General features: G+C 40.0%; 2 protein-coding genes across 3 annotated transcripts; both read left to right on the top strand.

Annotated features, from left to right (window-relative positions):
* Positions 1 to 327: 327 nt before the first annotated feature.
* On the top strand, positions 328 to 4375 carry NDUFC1 (NADH:ubiquinone oxidoreductase subunit C1). Its single transcript, XM_005895825.3, has 4 exons — positions 328 to 483; positions 991 to 1094; positions 3174 to 3253; positions 4156 to 4375. Exons 1-3 carry the CDS (start codon positions 417 to 419, stop codon positions 3231 to 3233), a joined length of 231 nt encoding a protein of 76 aa, XP_005895887.1. The 5' UTR covers positions 328 to 416; the 3' UTR covers positions 3234 to 3253; positions 4156 to 4375.
* Positions 4376 to 9321: 4946 nt separating this feature from the next.
* Positions 9322 to 23079, top strand: MGARP (mitochondria localized glutamic acid rich protein). 2 transcript variants are annotated; one of them, XM_070386554.1, is made up of 5 exons: positions 9322 to 9459; positions 11356 to 11753; positions 15628 to 15731; positions 20674 to 20767; positions 22210 to 23079. In XM_070386554.1, the coding sequence occupies exons 2-5, from the start codon at positions 11417 to 11419 to the stop codon at positions 22650 to 22652; spliced, it is 978 nt and encodes a 325-aa protein (XP_070242655.1). In that variant the 5' UTR covers positions 9322 to 9459; positions 11356 to 11416; the 3' UTR covers positions 22653 to 23079. The 2 variants fall into 2 exon arrangements, with proteins under 2 accessions (XP_070242655.1, XP_005895888.2); XM_005895826.3 differs by lacking the exon at positions 9322 to 9459 and having other exon boundaries at positions 10170 to 11753.
* The last annotated feature ends 3741 nt before the right edge of the window (positions 23080 to 26820 follow it).

Below are 26820 nucleotides of genomic sequence, written 5' to 3'. Positions count from 1 at the left end.
GCCTTCTCCAGGAGATCTTCCCGACCCAGGGATCAAACCCAGGTCTCCTGCATTGTAGGCAGACGCTTTACCGTCTGAGCTACCAGGGAAGCTCACGTAGGAAGGTTTTGGTAAATCCCTAGGGTGGGGGTCTGAAATAAACTCTCAGAGGACAGAGAACTGGCTAAACTACCTTCTCCCCTATCCCCTCCTGCCTTGCAGTCATCCCCTTCCTAACCCCACTTCACAGAATGAGAACTGAGGACAAGGGTCTAAAGGTACCTGGCCTTATCTGCAATTCTCAGGGTTAGGCGCCCATGCAGCGTGGCCTCCGAGCCACACAGTTTCTCGCCTCCACCCGCCAGGGGCCGCTCGGCCCAACGTCGGCCCCGGGAGCTGCGCGGCTGGAGGAGGCGGAGCCCAGGAAGCCAGGCAAGATGGCGCCGTCCGCGTTGTTGCGGCCATTCTGGAAGCTGCTGGCCCCGGCTAGGTTCCCGAGTGTCTGTAAGTGTCCTTCCTCGAGCAGGCCCGCCCGAGCTTTCAGCCTGCGGCTCCCAGGGTGAGCCCAGCCGTGCGAGGGCAGGAGGGGACTGCGCCCGGGCTTGTCCTGCAGTGACCTTCGCCGACCCTCGTCCCGGAGCCCACTCCTGCCTCCACCCGCGATTCTCGGCTCCCAGTGTCCCCGACCTTACTGGGTCTGTGCGAATGGACTTAGAGTCCCTCCTCCTACAGACGGGGGAAAGGGGAACCCTTCCGTGGGCGCTTCCGAGTCGTCTGAGGGTTCGCAAAAGCCAATATAGAGGGTTTGAAGGCGTCCTGGACAACAGAGGCCACGGTCTGGCCCAGCCGGAGGCCCAGGGAGAGTCACTCGACCTCTCTGAACCTCTCCGTGGCTGTTTAAATGAGAAAGTAGAAGGGGGAATGAAATGCGATTATACGCATTTAAATGGCAGGTTTACACGTACAAGGCGATAAGTTACAGATTTGGAGAGCCTTTCTGTCCCCTTTCAGCTTCATCTCGGTCAAAGTTCTACATTCAGGAACCGCCACATGGCAGTCCCAACTGGCTGAAAGTTGGCTTGACCTTGGGCACCTCCGTTTTTTTGTGGATCTATGTAAGTACTTACTCCCTTCAATCGTGCCAATCCAACCTATTTCTCCATGAGGGAAATCCTAAGGACTAAAAAATGTTACGATTTCAGAGGCAGGTACACACTACTATATTTAAAATAGGTAAGCAGCAAGAACCTACCCTATAGCACGGAGAACTCGGCTCAGTATTCTATAATAACATAAATAGGAAAAGAATTTGAAAAAGAATAGATACTTGTATAACTGAATCACTTTGCTGTACACCTGTAACACATCATTGTTAATCAAATATAAAACAAAAAAATTTTTAAGTGTAACCAGGATGAAACATGTCATTGTTCCTTTACATGGTTTTGTGAATGGCAGTTTTACTACATATTATTTATCCTTTATTTCTTAATGAAGATGGAGACAGGTTGAGGTTATGAAGGCACTTTTTTCAGATGCCATAGGGTCGGATTGTAAGTGAAGAAGAAGGGGGCAACAGAGGATGAGATGATTGTATGGCACCACCAACTTAATGGATTTGAATTTGAGCAAACTCTGGAAGATAGTGAAGGACAGGGGAGCCTGGCATGCTGCAGTCCGTGGGTTCACAAAGAGTCAGACACGACCTAGCAACTGAACAACTAATACAAATTAAATCCCATTAAATTTGTTAGACATAAGATTTTAACAGTGTAAATACATTGTTGGAAATATACCTTTTTGTTTGAAGTGAAGTCGCTCAGTTGTGTCCGACTCTTTGGGACCCCACGGACTGTAGCCTACCATGCTCCTCCATCCATGGGATTTTCCAGGCAAGAGTTTTTGGAGTGGATTGCCATTTCCTTCTCTAGAGGACCTTCCCGACCCAGGGATTGAACCTGGGGCTCCTGCATTGTAGGCAGACGCTTTACTGTCTGAGCCACAAGGGAAGTACTTTTTGTTTACAGTATGCCAAATGATTTACCTATGAAAACTTAATAATCTTTTCCAAAGACAACACTATGTGGTAGCACTATTATTATTGACCTTTTATGGATGAAGAAAACACTTGGAGAAATTAATTTGCTGAACCCAGTTCTCTCTAACTACAGAGCTACACAGTAGACCACTGTGAAATTGTGTCTCTCTATAGATAAGTTTTTTAATAGTTGACTTAAAGTATTGATGCTCCGTTAGATTTAAATTTTTTGTTTTGTGGCTAATGGTTTTGAAATTTTCTCCACTGCTGCCCACCTTCAACTCCTAGACCTGTATTTGGGATTTTTTTCATTAAAGTGATTCAGCTCTTTGACATAGAAAGGAGTAAAAGATACTGAAAGTCACTTACAATTTAATAATAGTAACTAATCCTTTTTTAATGGAGAAGGAAATGGCAACCCACTCCAGTTTTCTTGCCTAGGAAATGCCATGAACAGAGGAGCCTGGCTGGGCTACAGACCATGGGGTCAGACAAGACTTAGTGACTAAACAACAACAATCCTTTTTAAATAATGTTTACTATAATGTAATTTTGTATCTTCTTAAAGTTTTCCTAAAAAAGAAACGTGTTGCTGAGAGCGCTGATTGGTAATGAATCGTTGCAACAAACATCACCCTGTATCAAGGCATTGTTCCAGTTGCATAATCCGTCAGACAGTTATTCTGAGAAAGTGGCTGCCCTCCATGACATCTAACTAACACATATATAATTGGGGAGTGCAGGTTGGTCACTCACTCACAGTATGAAACTTCTAAGGTTAGAAGTATAATACACATCCACCAACCTCATTTAATAACCGAGTTCTGCTTTGTCATGTTGGTGTGGCCCCGCTGTGGTAAGGCATTCCAGTCCATTAATTACCCACTGAATGAAGTAATTTTTTTGCAGAAGTTGGATTTAAACTTTGGAGGGTTGCCTTCTCAAATTAGTATGTCAGATTGTGGTGAACAAGTATATATCATTCATTGTTTTGGGACTTTTTTATCCCTTAACCTTTTATTTTTAACTAGAATAGTTGTAATTCTTTTAATGTGTCCTCATTTCTCTTGTGAAATATAAATATCAACTGTTGGTTTCCTTCTTTTAAGTTGCCAGGAAAATTACATTTCTGATTTTAACTGTTACCTACTTTTAGCTCATCAAACAACATAACGAAGATGTTTTAGAGTATAAAAGAAGAAATGGGTTGGAATAAACTTTTGAAATACTAAAACAGTAAGTATACAATTTTATAGGATGAACAGATGATGCAAGATAATTTGACCTCTTTAAATGTGTTTTGCTTGTTATTTTATCAGGTTTATACTTTTCAGCACCTATATTCCTGTCTTTGAAAAATTTATAAATTTTTAGTACCTGATTCAGATATCTCTTAGCATAGTCATTTTTAACCATTTTGCTTTGACTGCATTCAAAGGAAGTTGTGCTTAAGAGTAAAACCGAAATCATATTTTCTTAAATCTAATAGTGCTGTACACAGTGCCTTTCTAGCACTTAGGACAAGTTACCATTGCTTGTATACGACTTTCTTACTATGTCTTTGTCATATACCACACTTGAGTATAAAATTTGATGAAAACAGGGCATTCGATTGTTAAATTTTAACTGCATGATGATTTCTTTATGATTGTCACTACAGCTAATACCTAGTTGGACAATTCGTAATAAAACCTAGCTATGTATATGGATGCCATATTTCTAAAAAGCTTTTTAAAGAAATCCTGTATTGAGCCTTTTGTAAAAGGAAAAGGCACTCTTCTAAATCTCAGCTTTCATGGATTAGGTTGATTAAACTAGATAACTTAGATCTGCTGGATAATAAAATAGTAATCACTAATGTATTTATCACCTTGCTATTTCACTGCTTCAGTCAACCAGTCAAGATAAATATGAAATAGGTATTTAAATTGAAACCAGATGCTTTTGCTACTCCTGTAGTTGGGATGAAAAAAAAGTTTTTTGCTAAAACTTAGATAAAAATGAGGAGTTGATATTTTTTGTGGATTTGGTTTTTAAACTTCCCCTGCTGCTATAAGATGAATTATTCAAAATGGTCTAATTTTAATATTATTTCTGCTGGTTAATGCTATAGCTTTCTTTTCTTTTTTTCATTATAGGTGTGTTCCGTAAAGTGATTATAGCAGTTCCTCTGGATTCACGAATCTGTTGAGTTGTAAACGTGAGAGAAAGAATTACGTGTGAATATATGTCAAGTCAGCATTTGTGTTTTACATGATTAAATTAAAAATACTTCTGTATTCTTCAGATTATGTATATTGTGACAATGTATAGAATGTCAATTCTAAGGTAAATTATTAAAAGTATTTTAATGTCGAACATGCCATCTGATAATAGGGTCAATGATAATTAAGGACACATTGGTAAGAAAACTTAAGGATATAGATTTTAAAAAAGTCACTGCTGGAGGATTTACTCCTTATATCAACTTTTAATTTCTAATCAAAGCATTTATTCTTTAGTGATTAGGGTGGTAGAGCCACTCCTATTCTATTGTCTAAAATACAAAAGAACCCAAATATTGTTTTCTTCTAGAGGAGAAAGTGAAGGTGAATCCTCTCAAAAAGAGTTTCTTCTGACTCCATTTCCTTGAATTTGGATGATTTTTGTTTGGGTAACAGTTTTTACACCTATATGGCCACACAGAGTTTGTGGCCTCTTTTTGCTAACATGAATTTCATCCAGTGAATAGCAGACTAATTCAAAAAGTGAGGGAGCAGGGTTGATGGAAGTTAATAGACACAAATTAACAAACACCTCATTTATCCCTCATCAGAGCCCTTTCTTATGAATCAGTTAAAACTTCTTTATATGCCATTTCACTCCATTCTGATGTTAAATAGAAAGTTTCATTGGCTTTGTGTGTGTTTGGGGCTCTGGCCAGCACTTATTCTGGGAGATTGGTGGCTCAATGTCTTTGGAAGTTACTTCCAAACATAAATTCACAGTTAAAGTATTTCAGAAAAAGTATTTAATCCAAGTTCAGGGAAAGACCAAATATAATAGTAACTATTTGTCAGTTCAGAGTTTTAGCTGGTAGAAGTGGAAAGGACCTTAGGGGTCATATAGACCAATTTCATAATTTTACATGTGCAAAAACCAGAGGCAAAAAGTCATTTGCCCAGCATTAATGGAAAGTAGAATAATGGATCCTTAAAGATGACCATGTACTATTCCCTGGAGTTTGTGAATATGTTAGGTTATATGGCAAAAGGGAATTAAAGTGGCATATGGAATTAAATTTGCTAATCAGACATACAGATAGATTATCCTGGATTATCTGGCTGGACCCGATGTAATCACAAGGGTCCTTATAAGTGGAAGAGGGAGGGACCAGAGTGTGTCAGAGTAATGTGATTGGAGAAGGATTCAGTCAGCTGTGGCTAGCTTTGAAAAGGGAAGAGAGCCAAGGAATGGAGAAGGCAAAGAACTCCCCTGGAGCCTCCAGAAAGGAACTCAGCCTTGCTAACACCTTGATTTTAGCCTAGTGAGACCCATGTTGGATTTCTCACCTACAGAAATAGAAGATGATACATTTTTGTTGTTTTAAACCACTAAGCTTGTTAACAGCAGCAGTAGGAAACTATTATTGTCACACAGTATTGGACCAAGAAGTCGGTACCAACTCCCAATTCAAAGAACTTTAAAAGAAACACTTAAAATTCATATCCCTAAAGGAAACAAAACTCTGACACTTTAAATTCTGGAAGCTGATGGCCTCAGTTGAAAATAAAATACAGCTGTAATAAGCAGAATCTACTATATGTCAGGCCTTGAAAATATTGCTACCCTGTGTGGGCTTTGATCTTGATTGTGCCAGTGTAACCACATGGAGAGTCATCATGGAGACTGCGGCTGTCCAAAAGAAGCTTCTGCAGCGATGGAAGTGTTCTGTCTGTGCTACCCAGTGCAGTAGCCCCTACTTCCATGTGATACTGAGTGTTTATTTCATTTTAATTCTTTTAAATAGCCACACGGGGCTGGTGGCTGGAGTATTGGACGGTAGAGGTGTGGATTCTGAGTAACGTGTCCTAGAGTTGTGCCACATAGTTAAGAGGCTACAGAATGACTCTAAGACCCCCTTAACAGGCATGCACCTGTGCCCAGGAATAATTGAGGCCTGGAACTCAAATGTCATCCAGACTTTTGGTGTTGGCTCTGCTCTCTGTATATCTGCTTTATTGCCTTTGCACACAGACCGTCTCTTCCCCAATTCACATTCTAAAGAGAAGGCCACAGTCAGTAGCCCCTGGGTTTACACCTCAGTTTAAGAGAGAAGCTGAACTGAACAAGAATCGTTTTGATAGTAAATACCTAAGAGAAACTTGGCCAAATGACAGTTCCTTTAGCAATAACATAAAAGAGCTTCCATAAAAAAGAAGATGCAGGCAAAATCATATGTCCAATGCTGTCAAGTTTTTAGGGTCAGAATCAGACCTTTTTTTTTTTTTTTTTTCCAGATTTAGTATCTGTGAGATAGTCATTTAAATTATTTTCTTAAGTTGCAATAGAAAAAAAGCTTTATGAGCTTAGTTTTAAGACGTTGTGGGTTATGTTTTGGCCGCAAAAAGCTAAGTGAAGTCCTGACCCCCGGTATCTCAGAATGCTACCTTGTTTGGACATAGAGATGTGCAGATGAGTGTACTGGAGTAGCCTTTGTACTTAGTTGTATCCACCAGGCTCCTCTGTCCATGGAATTTTTCAGGCAAGAATACTGGAGTGGGTTGCCATTTCCTTCTCTGCAGGACTTTGCCTACCCAGGAATTGAACCTACGTTTCCTGTGTCTCCTGCGTTGAAGGAGGATCCTTTATCCACTGAGCCATCAGGGAAGCCCTTTGTAAAATGGATCCTTAATCCAATATGACTGATAATATTTCTAAGAAGAAAAGAGGCAGAGAAGATAACCTTAAATGAGGGAGGCAGAGATTGGAGTGATGCGTCTGCAAAGCAAGGATGACTGGTAAACATCAGGAGCTGGAAGAGGCAAGAGAGGATTCTTGCCTACAGGTTTCGTGCCTTGATTTCAGACTCCTAACCTCCAGAACAGTGAGAGAATAAATTTTGTTGTTTTAAACCATCCAACTTTGTAGCAGTTCGTTTTGGTAGCCTTAGGAAAATAATATGGAAATAGTAGGGAATGTCTTCTTTCTTTTACTACAGAAGAGAAAGTGAATAGATGAGAGGAATGCTGAGGAACCTCCAAGAAAAATTGCCATCTTGATTACCCTTTCTCCATTTTATTGAAATATTTTAGGCCATTAAAAGGGTGCTAATCAGCACCTTCTCAATTGCTTGCCAATTTGTCACCTTAGATACTTTTTTTTAAAGTATTTATTTGGCTGCACAGGAGTCTTAGCTGTGGCATGCAGCATCTTTAATTGCAGCAGGTGGGATCTAGTTCCCTGACCAGGGATTGAACCCACCCCCCACCCCCTGCTTTGGGAGCACGGAAGTCCACCACCAGGGAAGTCCCCTATATTCTAAATTGTTTCACCTTATATCCATATTGATCTGTTGAAAGTACAAGTTATAGCCTAGGGATTTAATATTAAGAAAAACAAAGCTGTTTCTAGCTTTCTATGGAGTCTAGAAAGTCAGTCTTTGAAAATTGCCATTAATTATATGGAACTTAAGCCTTGAATAAGTATTAATATTGTCAGTAGATGATTTGTACAGTATGTTTTCAAAGTTAATATCATCTTTGTCAACAATCACAATTAGGCGGAAATCATTAGACAAACCAATTTAACTCCATCCCTAGATTCTTGTTTTCCCAACAAGACCAAGAAAAAATGTCAAGGATGTGCTCAAGGGCAGCATTATAAACAATGTGACTAACAGCTGGGAAACTTGTCTGAGCCTTACAGAGTCATCTGTGGCAAAGACTTACTGTTAAAATTCTCTTGGGGTTCTGGAGAAACAGCTTGCTATATAGAGTGAATTTGACAACCCACAGGCATGTCCTCTCTTGGGAAGTATTTCATCAAGATGTGGAAAGAGGCTGGCATCAAAATGGAAAGCCACATATCCTACAAGAGCAGTAGTTCAGTTGCTCAGTTGTGTCCAACTCTGCGACCCCATGAATCGCAGCACGCCAGGCCTCCCTGTCCATCACCAACTCCCAGAGTTTACCCGAACGTATGTCCGTTGAGTCGGTGACGCCATCCAGCCATCTCATCCTCTGTTGTCCCCTTCTCCTCCTGCCCCCAATCCCTCCCAGCATCAAGAGCAGTAGAGTAGATAGCAAATTCCCTTTGATCCAAGAGGCACAAGCTTAAAGCTAAGATGAAAAGGGATCTGGAGAAGTGGCACTGTTTATCACAGTTCTTGCCTCTCAGCTAGAATGGCCACATCCAACATAGAGGACACAATAAACTCCCCACTGGACTTTACCATATGATGAGATGGTGGAATATAATGGATCCTGTCATATGCACACTGAGCGGCTTCAGAACATTGTAAGGGAAACTTGAGCTTCAGTTTAGGCTGGAAGTCAGAAGCTAGCACTGCCTCCCCCAACTGGCTGAGCACGTTTTATACCTAATATGCTTTTGTGCTTCCCAAAACCCTATGAGTAAAGGAATTACCCACATTTTACTCAGACCAGTAAATTAGAACAGGTATGTGACTCCCAAACTCAGACTATTAATGACAGTGTTATACTACCTTGATTTTTTTCATGTGTAATACAAGGATAATCAACATTCCTCCACCTACTCCTTAGGCTTGTGTAGAGGACAAAGTACAGATGTGACAACATGTTGGGAAAAATTTTAAAGCCCGATATACATGTGAGTTGGGCTTCCCTAGTAGCTCAGCTGGTAAAGAATCCGCCTGCAATGCAGGAGACCCTGGTTTGATTCCTAGGTGGGGAAGTTCCCCTGAAGACAGGATAGATGACTCACTCCAGTATTCTTGGGCTTCCCTGGTGGCTCAGAGGTTAAAAGAATCTGCCTGCAATGTAGGACACCTGGTTTCATCCCTGGGTTGGGAAGATACACTGGAGGAGAGCATAGCAATCCACTCCAGTATTCTTGCCTGGAGAATTCCCATGGACAGAGGAGCCTGGCAAGCTACAGTCCATTGGGTTGCAAAGAGACACGACTGAGCGACTGAGCAAAACACAGCACATACATGTGAGTTATTTTTGTATTGTTCGAATTAGTTGGTTTGCATTGTTTAAACAAGTTTGGCTCTAACCAGCGCTCTTCTTTTACATTTATTATTGATATCTGGGCAGAGAGATCTTTGTGATCATTGACCCCCATTAATGGGAGGCTTGGCAGCCACTGCTGAGAAAAAATGTTGCTTCCATGTCTCTGTAACCTGAAACTGTGAGCGGTACCAGAAATCATATCTTGTTCGTTGAAGAACGCCCGGAACACCAGTGATAAGATACTTGGTAAATATTTGTTAAATAGATTATAAGCAGTCCTCAGCATCTAGAACACGTATGTTGTAGGCATTCTGATAGATCCTGATAGACAGTGTGAGTGACTGATAGCAGGTGGCTGCTGTGGAACCTGGGGATGATCCAGAGAAGCTCAGCCTATACTGAGACCCTGAGTCTACATTGGAATTCCTAAGGGAGAGGTCTAGAACAGCGTTCTGGGAGCCATTACCATTTACAGGTGTTTACTCAGAGAGAATCCTGTTTTAGGGGAGCTGCCAGTACACTAAATACCAGTATAATGTATACACTAGTTCTTTTTCTTTTTTTGACCGTGTCACCCCTCTTGAAATATCTTAGTTCCCTGACCCTGGATTGAACCCAGGCCCCCAGACAGTGAAAGAGCCTAGTCCTAACCACTGGACTGCCAGGGAATTGCCTGGTATTCTCCCCCCCACCCCCACATTAATTTATTTAAATGCATTTACTGCCTTTGACTATTTCCTCTCCCTGGAAACTTTGAAAATTCAGACCTACGTAGGCCAAAGAAAGAATGAGACAGATTTTTTTTTTTTTTTTAATCCAGAAGCACCAAATTGGAAATGGTTAGGAACTCTCCCCACTGATTTGATTCTATTTGTCAGTCTGTTCTCTCTGCTGGCGGTTCATTCCAGGATGTGTGCTTGATGCTGGCCAAAGGTAGCAAGTGTACTAATCTGCATTTTGTTATAGTTCAGGACTACCTAACTTCTTGGTGGATGGTCTGGGTCTAGCCCCATCTTCCAGGCTTGGAAGTCTAAATTAAACCTTTCATTAACAGCTTGCCTAATTGCTCTTAAGATTTAGTCGTGGAGAAGGAAATGGCAATCCACTCCAGCACTATTGCCTGGAAAATCCCATGGATTTAAAAAAAAAAAAAAAAATTTAGTCGCTAGGAATAGCTCATTATTCTGAGCATCAAAAATAAAAAAACCAGTTCTGATCATTGGCTTGTACTCGTTAAATGAGAGTATATTAAATATTATTACAATTGGGTTAAAACTAGAACCTCTGAGGAATGTTTAGTTATTTGCATAGCAAATGAGCAAATATTTTGCCTGTAATACGCCCAGAGAACTTGAAACTAGAAGGACCATGTTCATGTCCTTAAAAAGTCACCACTGGGTTGTTTGCTAAATGGAATAATTGCCACCTTCCTCAGAGGGGCGAAATGAAAATTAAAGGAGAAAATTATGTGAAAGTGCTTTGTAAACTGTCAAATGCCAAACATACATAAGCGGTTATTACAGTAGGAAATGGTCCCTTTCAAAGGTTGATCATTTCAGGGAAGTCCCAGAGATTAATCATTTAAGAAACGTTACAAGCATAAATTACTAGTTTCAGTATTCATGTTATGACAGATGCTTGCAGACACAATGAGGGAAGTAATTGAAATTTGGAGGAAAAGTCTAATTAGTGTTTTTAATTGATTTGGAAATACTAGTTTGACATCCCGGAGAAGGAAATGGCAACCACTCCAGAATTCTTGCCTGGAGAATCCCGTGGACAGAGGAGCCTGGCGGGCTGCTTGCTGTCCATGGGGTCGCACAGAGTCGGACACGACTGAAGCGACTTAGCAGCAGCAGCAGCAGTTTCACGTCCCATAGAGGAATATGCAGCACTTTTGGAGATTATATTTAAAAGTCATTGTAATAATGAATTGCCTAGAGATTCAGCCATTACTCGAGAATTTTCTTAGGATTCTGAACATCACCCAGAGCACCAGTGGAATGCTGAGGCTATCTCTTTGATTCGTCTCCTGGGAGCTTGCAGCTACCCTTTCCACTCCTAGGAAAGCTAGTGGAGTACATGAGATAAAGTGGGTTCCGATTTCATGGGGCATGATCAGTCATGTCTGTCTTATTCCAGATGCGAGGTCCGAAACATTTCCAGTCCACTCCGAGTGGAAGATAAAGCAGTGGGCAGGCAGATGACAGCGACTTCACGTTTCCCTATCCCGATTCTGAGGTGCCGCCGTCAGCTGAGTTCTCAGGCCCAGGAAAAAGCAACAGAGTCTGGAGATTGGGTTGAGGGAGGAAGGTGCAGAAGACCAACCCCTATGCCCATCCCCAGAGACCGCCCGGGCGGGGCGGGCAGGGGTCGGCGCCCCTCCCCGGGGCGGGGCTCGCAGCCCCGCAGCCGGCTTAGGGCTAGAGAGGCTGCTTCGCTGCTAGCAGCTGGCGCGATGTACCTCCGCCGGGCGGTCTCCAAGACCCTGGCGCTCCCACTGAGGGCGCCCCCAGGCCCCGCGCCGCTCCGGAAAGACGGTGAGTCCCAGGTGACGACCGGGGATCCTCTCCCGGCGTCCAAGCCTGAGGACAGGTGCCTCGCGCACAGATTGCGCGGGCGCCCCCAGTACCCGTCTGCCCTTGATGGGTCAAATCCATCCCCGGGCAGCAGAAGCCTGAGGTTGATGCGGGAGAGAGAGGGGAGAATGGCCGGGAAATTATTGGAGATCTTGGAAGTAGGGAACCTTTCCAGCGCGGGCTTCTGAATCCGGACTAGATTTCCTGAGTTCGAATCTTGATCTTGGGCAAGTGATTTAACTTCAGTTTTCTCAACTGGTAAATGGACAACAATTGTTGTGAGTTTTAATGAATTATTATGTAGTTAGAAGCGCTTAGAAAACTGCCTGGCTAACGTAGGCATAGCTTCCCACTGGTATCGATATAGGGACCAAGGCGTTCTCCATCTTTACGAGGAAGCAGAGGTATGGTGGGCAGATGGTCACAAATCTGCGGGCCAGGCGGGTTGCGGGAGGCAGTGTCGGTCCAGTAGAAATTGGGTAAGTGCTCTTGAGAAATAAACTCCAGATTTGGCCAGGATTCGGCCCGCGCGGGCCGCGGCATCCCCGCTGAGGAAGCGGCTTCGTCGCACCTTCTGGCTGTTCGACTGCGGCGCCCCTGGACCTGTCACCAGTAGATTTTCTAAAACATGGGGAAAGGGACATATTTCCTAGAAGTGAAGTGGCAGTGAGAGTTGGAAGCTTATTAAAGAAAAATTGACACGTACGAAAGCGCCTAGCATAGGGCCTGGGACATCGCAGATGCTTAAGTGTGAGCACTGAAAGCATCTTTCCCGGGCAGCCGGCGACCCTGGGCCCAGGTCCTCGCTGCCGGAGAACTTCTGCCCCGGCCGGCTCATTCCTAGTCCCCATCCATCTCCCCTGTCGTTTCTGTCCCTGATTGGGGCTCCGGCTCTTAGACAACCTCATGGAAAATTCTTAGTTCTCCCTTCACTTTGCCCCTCTCCTAAGGCTTTAGCATTATTCGTGCGTTGGAGTCGGGGAGAGGGGAAAGAGAAAGACTCCGGCGGAAAATTCCGTGGCCCATTTCCACACACCCTCCCCTCACTTTGATTAAGCCTGTGGTGGTGGTTAGTGATAGTGGGAGGGAAGCAAGGTCTGCCTAACTAGCATTATTTTTCCTCTTAAAATGCTCCTGGGAAGAAATTGCCTCCATTAACAGAAATAAGGAGACTTCGTTTTCCTTGATCTTTATGCCGAGTAATATAGAGCAGGTTTTTCGCTGGTGAAATAAGAGGAAACCATTCATTTGAAATTTCTGAAGATAACGGGGGAGACACATGAGCCCCCTGACCGTGGCCTTTCGCGTTATCTCACACGGACAAGCATATATATCTTTTGAGCCCCCTGACCGTGGCCTTTCGCGTTATCTCACACGGACAAGCATATATATCTTTTTTTTTTTTTTTTTGGTAGCTACACATATTTCAGATAATTACTTGGGGCAAAAGAAAAGCAATTTAAAAATTCTAAATAGGTTAGCAATACTGGTTGTAGCAGTACTACAAAAAAAGACCAGTACTTTATCTCATTTTCACCTAATTACTTTTTTTATTTATTTCAGTATTTTCAGAACTGTTATTGACTGAAAATTTGGCTTTGGTCGTGAGCATTAACCTTTTATTGGTTCTTTCAACTTTGATGAAAAATGTAGTTGATTCAGTTTATTGAAGGATAAAATTTTTACTGTGCCTCATCAAATTTTGTTCTCTGGTTTTTGCTTTAAAAAATGTAAAATTTTAATGAGTAAATAAATTAGGTTTATAGTAAATCACTGGAAAAACTCAGAAAGGCAAAATAGAAGTCGCTGATAAATCCTATCACTAAGTGAATACCACTGTTAATTTGTATTTTAGTATACACAGTGTTCCACACCTTTTTTTCTCCCTGCATTTTTTTCTTTTGTACATTGCTTCCACAAATCTGGAATAGTCCTATAAAGATTACTTTGCTGTAACTTTTCACTTAATATATTGTAAATATTTTCTCATATCATCTTCTGCAAAAAATAAAATATTTATGTTTCACATTATGAATATGCTAAAATTTATCTAATCCTTGCTGAATATTTATTTCCAATTTTACTGCTCACTTGAATATCTTTGTCATAATTGTATTTGTATTTGTCTTTACTTAAACGTTTGTAATTTTCTCTATTTCTCCCTATTAAAAAAACCTTTATGATATTTATGCCTGGTTGCTGACTATGAAAGCTACATATTCCCTATTTAATAAAAGATGTATTTTTAAACTAACAAAAGCTCCACTATATGTCAAAGACATAACTTCTTACCATAGCCTCTCTGGGCACATTTGTGGAAAAAAATGGTTTTTTCTAAGCAATGATCATTTATATCCAAACTAAGAACATATATACAAAATCTTTCCAGTTCTGCTACTACAGAGATTTGTAGTTTGTGAAGATGTCTTAAGATTTGCTTTCTGCAAATCAGAGCTTCTTCCTGGTCCCCACACCCTTATTCTCTGTGTCAGGTCACATCAAAATACTTTGCATTTTCCTCATCACTCAGGTCTCATGCTTTTGCACACGCTCTGCCTTCTGCCTCCAGCGCCATTTTCCCTCCCCTTATTTATCTGACAAACTCCTCCTTTCCCTCAAAGCTAGGTCATGTCTCTTCAACTGTGACAGTTACATTGAGCCGGCTAGCTGAGTTCTTTCACTGCATTTTTCACTGCATTTTCATGCTGTTGTTGCTTCGGCTTTCATATTTCATCTATTACATCACTTGTCATACTGCATTGCAGTTATTTGCCTACAATTTCTTGTCTCTACATCTTTTCCTTCTCCTTTGAGGCTAGGGACCTCGTGTGTTGTGCTTACAGTCATATGTTTGTGAAGATTATTTAATTTATTTATTTATTTTTGGTTGTGCCTCAAGGCATGTGGGATCCTAGTTCCCCAACCAGGGACTGAACCCACACTTTATGCGTTGCAAGTGCAGAGTCTTAACCACTGGACTGCCAGAGAGGTCCCTTCAGTTACACTCTTAATGCTTCTAACAAACATATAATAACTGTCCAACTGTGTTTGTCAAATAAGTAATAAATGTCTCTACTTTTTTATCTCTAAAATAGAGAATTTGGGCTTTCAGCTTCTTCTAGCTTTGAGTTTATTATAAAAATTTCAATTCCACAGCATACGGTATATACAAATTCTAGCACTACACAGTTAATATGTTTAAGTAGAGTAATATAGTACTTTATCTATTTCTATTAGTTTGTACAAAATTGCCCTTCTATTTTAGATATGAACTTATTGGCAACATTTGTCTTTAAAAAGTTTATATCTGCCCACCTTTAAAGGTTTTATATTAGAAGAATTAAAAGTTTCTTTCTATGTCTACATTTGTGTTATAGATTTATAGAAACATGTTGTATTTCAACATAAATTTTTATTTAACACAAAAATTTTAAGCACAAATTATTTAATTCATTTAAAAAAATAACCTTTTCCATTGAATGCTGTGGTATAGTATATATAATAAATGGATTTCTTTTGCTAACCTGTATTTCATTTGACTGTTAAAATTGTTTAGTGCTTTTGTCATTTCTCCTTACTCACGCCTGCATTCCTCCTAAGAAAAGCATGATGCTGAGCATCAAGACGACAGGTTTCATAAGTAATTATCAAATCAGATTGAGAAAAATGTCAAGTGGAATTATTGCCCTGCCTTGTAATACTGTATTCCTTTAAGCTAAAATCAGTTGATGTTAATATAGTCTATGCTCACTGAGGGAAAAAAAATTTTTTATGTAATCATTTAAAATAGTTTTGCCCATGGTGGAGCTAACTGTGTTTAAACTTGTTTTCTTAGCATCTCTTCGCTGGATATCATCTAACAAATTCCCTGGATCATCTGGATCAAATATGATCTATTATCTGGTTGTAGGTGTCACAGTCAGTGCTGGTGGATATTATGTAAGTGATTAAATAACCTTGGTGTTCAAGAATTCATATATTTTACAACCTGTGGTAAAACTCAAAACAATGTCAACATCAGGACCTAGGAGTGATTGAATATACAAGATTATGAAAAAGGAATTTGAGTATAAAATGTTTAATACCACAAAGTATGGATGACTTCCAGTAAAAAACAATGTTATTATAAATACTAGTAGTACTAATGGCTGACATTTGAGACCATATTTCAGACTCATGACTCATTTAATAATTACAACAATTCTTTAAGGTAAGTACTATTAATAACATTCACCAAGAACTGTTTTGAGAGAGAAACTTTTAAAAAAATTAATAGACTTTACTTTAAAGACGAGTTTAAGGTTTACAGAAAAATAAGCAGGAAGTGCAGAGAATTCCCGTATTCCCCCCTTAACCCTCTGACCCCCTTTTCCTTATCAACAACCTCCTGTTAGTGAGCTACTGTTTCTTACAACTGATGAGTCAATACTGATACATTGTTATTAACTAAAGTCTGCAATTTATATTGGAGAAGGAAATGGCAACCCACTCCAGTGTTCTTGCCTGGAGAATCCCAGGGACAGGGGAGCCCTGGTGGGCTGCCACCTATGGGGTCGCACAGAGTCGGACACAACTGAAGTGACTTAGCAGCAATTTATGTGAGAGTGCACTCTTAGTGTTGCACATTATCTGGATTTTGACAAAGATGTAATGACATGTATTCACCATAACGCCTTCCCTGGTGGCTCAGCGGTAAAGAATCTGCTTGCAATGCAGAAGTCTCAGGAGAGGCAGACTCGATCCCTGGGTCGGGAAGATGCCCTGGAGCAGAGCATGGCAACCCACCCCAGTATTCTTGCCTGGAGAATCCCCATGGACAGAGGAGCCTGGTGGGCTACAGTCCATGGGGTCACAAAGAGTCGGACACGACTGAAGCGACTTAGCATGCACACATGCACATTCACCATTTCAGTAGCATACAGTCACCCTGCCCTAAAAATCCTCTGTGCTCCCAGTAGTCATTCTTCCTTCTTTCCCCACAATCTTTTTATTGTCTCCATAGTTTTTATTAGCTTTATATTTTTTTGTTAAAAATAATATTTATCCATATTTAAAAAAAAATTCAAAATACCCACATATATAACATCAAAAGAATGTTTTCCTGCCTTGTTTCCCTTATTCATTCCCTGCCCATAATCACTATAAAACAGTGCTTTTAATAGTATGATTTTGAAGCTAAAAAAAAGAAACTGAAACAGGGAATTTCCTAGCAGTCCAGTGGTTAGGACTCAGCACTTTCAGAGTTGTGGGCACAGTTCAATCCTTGGTCAGGGAACTAAGATCCCGAAAACTGTGCAGTATGGCCAAAATAATAATAATAATTCTATTAAATTGAATCATTCCTCATTTTGTCATAAACTTTCTAAATTGAAATCAAATCTTTATTATGAATAAAAGTAGAATAAGTATTATTCTTCAGAAACCATAAGACTACACAAATCGCATTTTGGTTTGACACTACAGAAATATACATAAAGGGATTTTTAGTCTTAATTACAAGCAGTTTGTAGGACTATGAAGACAATGAATCCAAAACGCATATTCTAATCTTCAGGAATTTGAAAGCCTCAAGAATCTAGTAAAGTTCAAAGATGTCATTTTTATTATTGTCGTCCTCTAATCGGCTTTCACTCTTACGTAGATTCCTTTGCTTTTACCATCTTTCCACTGCTTAATATTGAATTCACTGCCCACGGCTACTCTAGTCAGATATATCTAGGCCACTGGATAAAACAGATTAAACTAGGTCATGTGATTATGTGGGAAGCTGGAAGACTGAATTTCATCTGGACATCACCACATCCCTAATTATGCGTACTAGTGCCAGACATAAACCTCTCCAGTCCGCTAAATCTTTCTTCACAAAAGCAGGAGTAAACTGGACGGTTAGAAACTGGCTACTCATGAGAACTCTTTCTGAGCTTGTTTTCTGACCGTGGGAGTGGAAATTGGACAAGGTGATGACCTCTAAGTCCCTTTCCACCTCTAAGATTATATAGTTTTAATTTTGAATGATGGAAGCCTTAATTCCCAAGAATCTTAGGCTACTTTCAGGAGGAAATACAGAATGTGAGGCACTCCAAGAACATGTATTCTTATAATATTATTCTATTATACTAGAATAATATTATTCTAATATAGAATAATAAATTCTGTATTAGATTTAATCCAAATTGAATCTACAGATGTTCTGTAGCCAAGAACACTTTTTCATTTCCAAGTAAAATCTTCTACTATGAGAGCCTCTTAAAATCTGAGAAAGGCCCAGGTCACTTCAATTTTTTGAGAGTCTAGCTATATTTTTAAAAAATTATTTATTTACTTCTGGCCACCCAAGTGGCATACGGAATCTTAGTTCCTCAACCAGAGATGGAATCTGCACTCCCTGCATTGGAAGTCAGCATCTTAGCTACTGGGCCACCAGGGAAGTCCAAGGTCTGGGTATATTGAAAAACGAAATGCCAGACTGGGTTTTAAAAGCTGTGGTAGATTTTAAATGCTCACATTTAATAAATGTATAATGTCATTTGGAAATTATTTCCAAAGTCTAACTCTGAGACTCTCTCTTTTAATCGATCTTTCTTCTGCTCTGCTTGATTATGTTAGATTTTTAAAAGCTAGATGAAAAAATAAATAAATAAAAAGCTAGATGCTCTCGGTTACACATGAGTGTGAGCTATTCTTACATCTCTTTGATTCTACTTTGACAACTCAATTGTGTTTCAGCCCCTTGAACAATAAGACTAACGTCCTTGGGATGTTGCTGCTGAGATGGCCATTTCAGGCCGTGAACTTGGACACGGGTTCAGCTTTACAATACTGAGAACTGACTCGGCAGACTAGTCCTGTAAGCCGTCAGGATCTCCCACCCCACTGGGAAAATACTCCTTGCTTTTATACAAAAATGTTGACTCTCTTTCTGGCTGATCGTGTTTGCTCTGTGTATTTCAAAGCCAGATGGTTCACATCAGAATTCACCAAACCCTAAGGGTTGCTTAAGGGCCACTTTTGCATCATTTTCACCATGAGCTTATACATTTTCCATTTTCATAGTCTAATTTTAACATGCCAAGAATGGTTTGTAACTTGCATAGGAAAACTTCTAATGAGATTAATGATTATGATTATTAGAAATTTAGAAAATGCTACATATAAATTTGTTTTTTTTGTTTAGTTGTTCAGACTCTTTTCCAACCCTCCAGGCTCCCCCTGTTCATGGGATTTTCCAGGGAAGAATACTGAAGTGGCTTGCCATTTCCTTTTCCAGACAATCTTCCCAATCCGGGAATCAAACCCATGTCTCCTGCACTGCAGGCAGATTCTTTACCACTGAGCCACCTGGGAAGCCCCACATATAAATATACAATTTTTAAAATTTATCATCCTACCACTAAAAGAGAAATCTCTACTAACATTTTTTAAGCTGAGATAATACAAACAATATTATCTAACTAGTGAGATTTTCATTTTTAAAATATCATTGTCTAATATGAATACAGGCCAGAGATTACTGCTTGAATTGGAAATGAAAAGATGCCTGTACAGTGTATCTAAGGTTAAGATAGCTTTATTCCCAATTCTGTTTTGCAAGTAACCTATGGCAGGTCATAGTTCTGCTTTTAATGACTAACCCTAGAAATCTTCACTGGGGTCTACAAGTCTGTCATTTTAGAAGATTTTTTGAAAACTCCTTATTGTGAGAGAATTGAGTTTCATATGCAGTTATAATAACTAATACCAAGACAGCTTATATACCTTTCACCTCATTTCCCCTGTGCCAACATCTCTCCTAACTATAATACAATATCACAGTCAGGAGACTGACACTGGTACGATCTGCAGACCTTATTCAGATTCCACCAGCTTTACATGCACTTGTGCATGTGTTTGCATGTGTGTGTGTGTGAACACTTAACTGCATGTATTTAGTGCTAAGCAATTTTATCACGTGTGTAGATTCATGTGTTTACCACCACAGTCAAGAGACAAAACTATTCTTTCATCACAAGGATCTCCAGTGTTGTCTTTTGTAATTGTGCTTCCTTCCCTTCTGCTCTCTTCTCCCTTCCTCCTACTTCCTGGCAACCACTAATCTAGCCTCTATTTCTATATTTCTTATCGTTTCAAAAATGTTACCCACCCCTCAAATAACATTAAGTAGATGGAGTCTGAAGGTATGTAACCTTTTGAGACCGGCTTTTTTCACTCAACATGATTTACCTGGAGATTCATCCGAATGGTTTCCTGTACCTATAGTTCACTCCGTTTATCTATAGTTCATCCCTTTTATGGCAGAGCAGTATCCCATGTCATGGGCACACCACAGCCTCTGTAACCAACCAGCCTGTGTAGGACTTCTGGACTGCTTCCAATTTTTTGGCTATTACAATTAAAGCTACCATGAATGTGTGTGTTCCGGTTTTTGTGTGCACATAAATTTCTGCTTCTCTGAGATGAATGCCAGGGGATATTTTTAAATGCCTATCAGAATATTTTTACTCTAGCATAATTTATTATTTTCTTCTTTGTCTTTATCTACTTTGTGTGTTTACAGTTATCTTTGACCTCTCTCAGAGCATTTCTTTCTTTTCTTTTTTAAATTTAATTTGGCTGTGAGGCACATGGATTGTTTGCTCCCCCAGCAGGGATAGAATGTACAGCCCCTGCATTGGAAGGGTGGAGCCTTAACCCACTGGACAACCTGGGAAATCCCTCTTTATTTTTAGAAAGCATTCTACTTAATGAAAAAGATTTCCGAAGGGGAAATAGAAGAATAGATAGTGTGTATTGGTTTTTCCTATTTGAACTGTAAATACCTTTAAACTTGGCATGGTGAACCTTCTTGCTCAAGAAATAAATTTAAGCACACATTCACTTTCAGACTTACAAGAGAGTCACATCAGGGAAGGCCAAACGCAGCGATCATGTAACAGATTTGAAAGAAAAAACCAAAGCGGAGTTACAACCACCTCAAGGTAAAGTGAATTCACTATTTTCCTTTTCCTTGAGGCACTGATTTTCATCATCATAGTCTAGTGATGAACACTATTTGATTTTGGCTTCTTTACTTAGTCCAGAATGGCTGTGGGTAGGAGTTCATTCAAAAAGGAAAAGTCCAACCAAAGCCTAAAGACATTTTGGATGAGTGCGCTTGGTAAATGAAAACACTGTACATTTAAACTGCTGACCAGCATCTTTGACTTCTTTGTGTGATGACATTACTTTTCCCCTACTCAGGCTTCCATTCATGCCTATGAGCTTGACCTTTCATTTCTCTCATTATTTTTTTAAGTTATGAAACTCATTTTGTTTCAATTTTGGCTAACACCATCTGTGTGCAGTGACATTAGTAGAGTCAGTCATCTCTACTGAGTCCCTCAGTTCAGATGATTGATAAAATGGCAATTAGTAAGAAGAGACACTTCATATTTTCACCCTAATGTATACTTTTTGCCTTAAAGTGCTTGCATTATATTATAGTTTCTTCCATTTCAGCTATCACGTCATTATTATCAAATACTATGATCACTGTTAAGGGAAAAGGAAAATACCTTCTTTGCACCAGTTTTAACCTTTTTGTCATGAGAACAAAAAGAGAATATCATTAATAAACATATTGAATATAATCATGAGATGGTTGACTATAATAATACTAAAATACGGCATTTCCATAGCATTTCCTTGGTTTTAACCGTTTTCATATATATTATTTTAGTCAATCCTCCCAATAACTTTGTTAGGTAGATATTATTAATATACCCATTTTACAGGAGACAAAACTGAGGTTGAGGGAAGATTAATGACTCTTCAAAGTCATCAGTAAGTTGGTTATTTTCCCATGCTACCGCACATGACACATGGCCTGTTTATTTTCATGACCTGTATTTTCATGACCTGTATTTGAATAAATAATACATGTAAATTATTATTTTTTAAAGTTCAAGAGTTCCAAAGGGTTTGCAAAATAGCAGATCCCCCATTTTTCCTCTCCAGAGGCAACCAGTAACACCAGTTTCTTTGTGTCCTCCTGGAGAGTCTTTACAAATATAACTGTTTAGGTTTATTTAATCTTACCCTTCTTTCGTCCTATCACAAATAGTACCATACATGTACACTGCTCTTATCCACTTAACAGACTGCCTTGAAGACCATTTCGTATCAGTACTTATTGATTTGTCTCAGTTTTTAATTTTTATATATTTATTAAAAAATTTTGTTTTTTGGCGGCAAGGCATAACACGCGGTACTTTACTTCCCTGACCAGGGATGGAACCCTCACCCTTGGTAGTAGGAAATACAGAGCCCTAACCTTTGGGCTGCCAGGGAATTCCCTGACTCAGCTTTTAAGATGACTGTAGAGTGTCCACTGTATTCCTGTGCTCTCTTAACACTTTTTTTAATGGACTAAATTTTAAAGGTGAAAAAGAGAACCTTGTGGGTGCTGAGGAAGCCAGTTTAGAAGCCCCTGAAGTATCTTCAACGGAAGCCTCTCCGGTGGTTACTGAAGATATTCCCGATGCTCCAGCTGTGGTCGTAAAAGAGGCTCCCCCCTGTCCAGATGACGCCGAGGCTGCTCCTGCGGAGACTGTGGTGGTCGGTGCAGAACCTAAGCCAGAGATGACAGACGCGGCGACAGTGGAGACAACAGAGGTCAGCACTGAGACGACCTCAGAGGTCACGAGCGCAGGTCCGGAGGAAGCTGCTGCCGTGGATAGTGCTGAAGGCACAACGGAGAACGAAAGCCCTGGTGAATGTGCTGAACTGGAAGAAAATTCTCCAGTTGAGTCAGAATCCTCTGCGGGGGAGGATTTACAGGAAGAAGCCTGTGCAGGTTCTGAAGCCGCCTCAGCCCAAGGCTAATCTCATGCTGATTGACACCTCAGCAAAAAAATGCCGTAGAGGGGCTGATAGGTGTTTTTGTAGTTTTAGTAACCTTAGATTGAAAAAAAAAAAAAAAGCTTCTTTTCTGGAAAATGGTATTGTGCCTTGAGGATTTTTGTTTTTGTTATCTACTGATCGATTTCAGAATGGAGAGATTTGAGATTTTACATGTCTGAATAGTTTTCTGCTCTCTGGGATCAGAGTATGACATAGCAGAAAAGAGCTTAAAGAATTTCATCTGTGAATTTAAATTTTATGTGACAGAGATTGAGCTATCTTTACAACCTGCATTCACATTAATTTTGTTATAATTCTACCTTTCTTTAATGTATGTAAATCTAGGTTCTTGAGTTTTAATTTGAACTCTAAATAAATTTGGAATATCTTTAGTGCTTCTATTATTATTCACTCACATCTATATGTATGAATAGTATATATTAACATGCACACATATAACATCACATGAACATTGCAGTGTTATCAAAGAAAACATAATCTATGGAAAACTGTGTACGGCAATACGTCTATCCTTTCTCCCATCTATGTTACATGGGGACTGTTCCGATATTTTCCATATCAGCTTAGTTCTCTTTGAGCAATGTTTATTGAGGACTTACACTTCATGCTAGGGATCATTCATTCATTCCTATATTCAGCAAGTATTAACTGAGCACGTGTAATTTACCAGGCACTGTTTAAGTGCTGAGATTAAAAAAAAAAAAAGCAAAAATTCCTGCCCTTCCCAGCTCATGTTCTAGGGTATATATATTAATAAATACTCTGTGCTGTGCTTAGTCACTCAGTCATGCTCCTCTCTTTGTGACATCATGGATTGTAGCCCACCAGGCTCCTCTGCCCGTGGGGATTCTCTAGGGAAAAATACTGAAGTGGGTTTGCCATGCTCTCCTCCAGGGGATCTTCCCAGCCCAGGGATCAAGCCCAGGTCAACAGATAATAAATAGTAAGCAAGATAAATAAGAAAACTCTAAACAGATATAAATAATAAATACAATAAATATAGTCTGTTAGATACTGATAAGTATTTGGAAAAAAGTAATGAAAGTAAAGGAATCGTATGTGTTGGTTTAGGCGGGGGGGTTGTAGGTTTAGGAAGTGCAGCCAGAGACCTTATTGAGAAGCTGTCTTGTGAGTAAAAACCTGAAGGATGTAGAAGGGACCTTGTCATGAGAACATGGGAGGGTAGAGAGCAGCAGAAAAATATTCCAGATAAGAAGACTGAAAGGATCTGAAGCATGAATGTGTTAAAGAATTTGAGGAATTGCACGGTGGCCAATGTGTGGCTGCTGCTGCTGCTAAGTTGCTTCAGTTGTGTCTGACTCTGTGCGACCCCAGAGACAGCAGCCCACCAGGCTTGCCCGTCCCTGGGGTTCTCCAGGCAAGAACACTGGAGTGGGTTGCCATGTCCTTCTCCAACGCATGAAAGTGAAAAGTGAAAGTGAAGTCGCTCAGTCGTGTCCGACTCGTAGCGACCCCATGGACTGCAGCCTACCAGGCTCCTCCGTCCATGGGATTTTCCAGGCAAGAGTACTGGAGTGGGGTGCCATTGCCTTCTCCGAATGTGTGGCTAAGGTGGAATAAAAAAGAGAGAGTAGTGAAGATGATTTCAGAGATAAAGAATGATTATGCAGGGGTGGGCTAGATAACTCAGAATCTAGTACAGTTTTAGTACAGCTGCCCAAGTAAGGGGAAGTTGCAGTGGCTGCTGTTGATGCTCTGACTAGATCCCCTTAACTGGGCCAGTACATTCACTCCCTGCTGCTGTGAGTGTTACACACACCCTGCTCTAACCTCACCTGCAGTGGCTCACAGTGATGACTGACTACCGTGCTGGTACAAAAGGTGGTGCTGACACCATGGGACAACTCAGAGCTCCCCAGGGGGTCAGGTTGAAGCTGGTTTCCAGCTGAGATTACATCATTGCTTGGCTATTTCTCCTGTTACATTTTGCTTGCCTTCCTCCTGTTCTCTGCTCCCTTAATAAATCACCTGCCTCCAAATACCTGTTTCAAGCTGTTGCCAGGAAATCCACCTAAGATAATAGTACTAAATGTCCTAGGAAGCAGACCCTAAGAATAGGGCTCTGGAATTGTATTACTCGCCAGCTAGATCGCAATAAGGACCCCATCACTGGCTGTGGGTGGAGGACCGCTAGTCCCTGGCCCTCTGTAACAGTGTGGTTGCTAAGATGTTCACTTAAGGCAAAGTAGGGTAGACTGTAGGTGGAGGTGGTATACTGGCTGGTTTAATCCCTTTGGAATTTGAGAGGTACCAAGAAATAATAACTAGGACTTGATCGTTGCAGAGCAACATTTCACTCTGAAGTACAGACTACCTGGGATTTGTTTTGAATTTGCCTCAATGGCAATTCTGCATTAGATTTGTAAGTCTACGGTCTACGCACAATGAAGGGATGCTCTTTCACTCAACGTTCTGTAAAATGGAGCAGAAATACTACCCAGTACCACTTTTACAACCTCAAAATACACACAAAAATGCATTCTTCTCCACTGTTTTGGTTAGGACGGTTTCTGCTGCAAACAACAGAAACCAACTCAAAACTAAAAAAGTAAACAACAGAGATAGTTAACTATTTAACCAGCTCTCCAGAGGTCAGGCAGCTGCCAGGTTGATTTATTCTGTGTCTCAGTTGTCAAGAACCAGGTTATTTCTATCCTGCTCTACTACCAAGAATGTTTTGGTTTTATCCTTGGTCGGCTTTCCTCATAATCACGGGATAAATCACCATAATTCTAGGTATTTTATTCAGCCACAGTAATGTCCACTCAGAGTCTTTCAAAAACAAGAATTTGCTCATCTTAAAAAAAATATGTATATATATTTTTTCTTTTTAATGTTGTATTGTGGAAATTTTCAGACCCAAAAAACGTAGAAAGAGCAGTATAAGAAATCTTCATGTGCTCTCACTCAGATTTACCAGCTATCAACTCTTAGTAATCTTGTGTTCGTAGTCTCACCCACTTAATCTTCTACCACTACCACCGTCTGTATGTAAAATAATAATTATTATTATTGTTATTAAATAATAATAACAATAATAATGACTAATTATCTAATCAGAAAGCAAATTTCCTCAACTGCCTCATAAAGGATTTTCTCCCTACCTTCAGTTTGTTTTTTGGCTCAGAATCTGAAGTCCACAAATTGCAATTGGTTAATATAGCCTTAAGTCTTTTTTCTATAGGTTCCCCCTTCATCTCCCTTTTGTTTCTCTTTGTAATTTTTTTTTTAATAAACTGAGTCCTTTAATCTGTAGAATGACCGGATGATTCACAGTCTGGGTTTTGCTTATTGCCACTACATGTATTTTTTTGGTTTTATTTTCACATGTTCTTTTCTCTTGTACTGCCTATACGTTGGTGTTTAGATCTAGAGGTTTGATCAGATTTAGGCCTATTGTTTGGACAGGAATACTTCATAGTATTCCTGTATAATACTATCAAGGCTTACAATGTATAATTGTTTTTTTCTTTTTGATGAAGCCATCCATCCATTATTGGAATCACCCATTATTTCACTAGCAGTTGTAAAATGGTGATATTGTAATTTTATCATTACATATGAGTAGGACTACTTCTATAATGGAGAACTTCATTCACCAACTCTTTGATTATACTGAGGTAGATTTCATATAGGAAAGATAGATTAAATACTTGGGTCTTTCTTTTTTTTTCTTTTTTTGGTGTGGACTAGTTTTAAAGTTTTTATTCAGTTTGTTACAGTATTGCTTCTCTCATGTTTTGGGGGGTTTTTTGGCCCCAGAAATTGTGGGCTCTTAGCTACCTAACCATGGATCTTGAGCCGGCATCACCTTCATTGGAAGCCCAAGTTTTAACCACTGGACCACCAGGGAAGTCCTGGATCTTTCTTTTTATTTCCAAGTTTCAAAACATGATGGCTCTCCAGCATGCTCCATAAGTGCCCAATACATTATTTTTTATGATCATTATGAACTCAGCAATTTAAACATAAATTATATGGTTTAATCAATTGCAGTTATTATCCTTATCAATACTCAGATTTCCCATCCTTGACAAATGGGAGATTCTTAAATGCTCTTCCTGACTTTTTTTGACTCAAAACTAGTAGTCTTGGATAGCTTCTTTGC

The sequence above is a fragment of the Bos mutus genome, chromosome 17, assembly GCF_027580195.1.
Source record: "Bos mutus isolate GX-2022 chromosome 17, NWIPB_WYAK_1.1, whole genome shotgun sequence".
NCBI lineage: Eukaryota > Metazoa > Chordata > Mammalia > Artiodactyla > Bovidae > Bos > Bos mutus.
This window is presented reverse-complemented; position numbering and strand designations above follow the sequence as displayed.

Excerpts from the sequence above, each read along its gene's own strand:
- NDUFC1 (XM_005895825.3), top strand. The coding sequence starts at position 417 with ATGGCGCCGTCCGCGTTGTTGCGGCCATTCTGGAAGCTGCTGGCCCCG. Across the intron at positions 484-990 it reads GGCTAGGTTCCCGAGTGTCT|CTTCATCTCGGTCAAAGTTC; the intron begins GTAAGTGTCCTT and ends GTCCCCTTTCAG. Across the intron at positions 1,095-3,173 it reads CCGTTTTTTTGTGGATCTAT|CTCATCAAACAACATAACGA; the intron begins GTAAGTACTTAC and ends ACCTACTTTTAG.
- MGARP (XM_005895826.3), top strand. The coding sequence starts at position 11,321 with ATGGGGCATGATCAGTCATGTCTGTCTTATTCCAGATGCGAGGTCCGA. Across the intron at positions 15,732-20,673 it reads TCAGTGCTGGTGGATATTAT|ACTTACAAGAGAGTCACATC; the intron begins GTAAGTGATTAA and ends ATTCACTTTCAG. Across the intron at positions 20,768-22,209 it reads GGAGTTACAACCACCTCAAG|GTGAAAAAGAGAACCTTGTG; the intron begins GTAAAGTGAATT and ends TAAATTTTAAAG.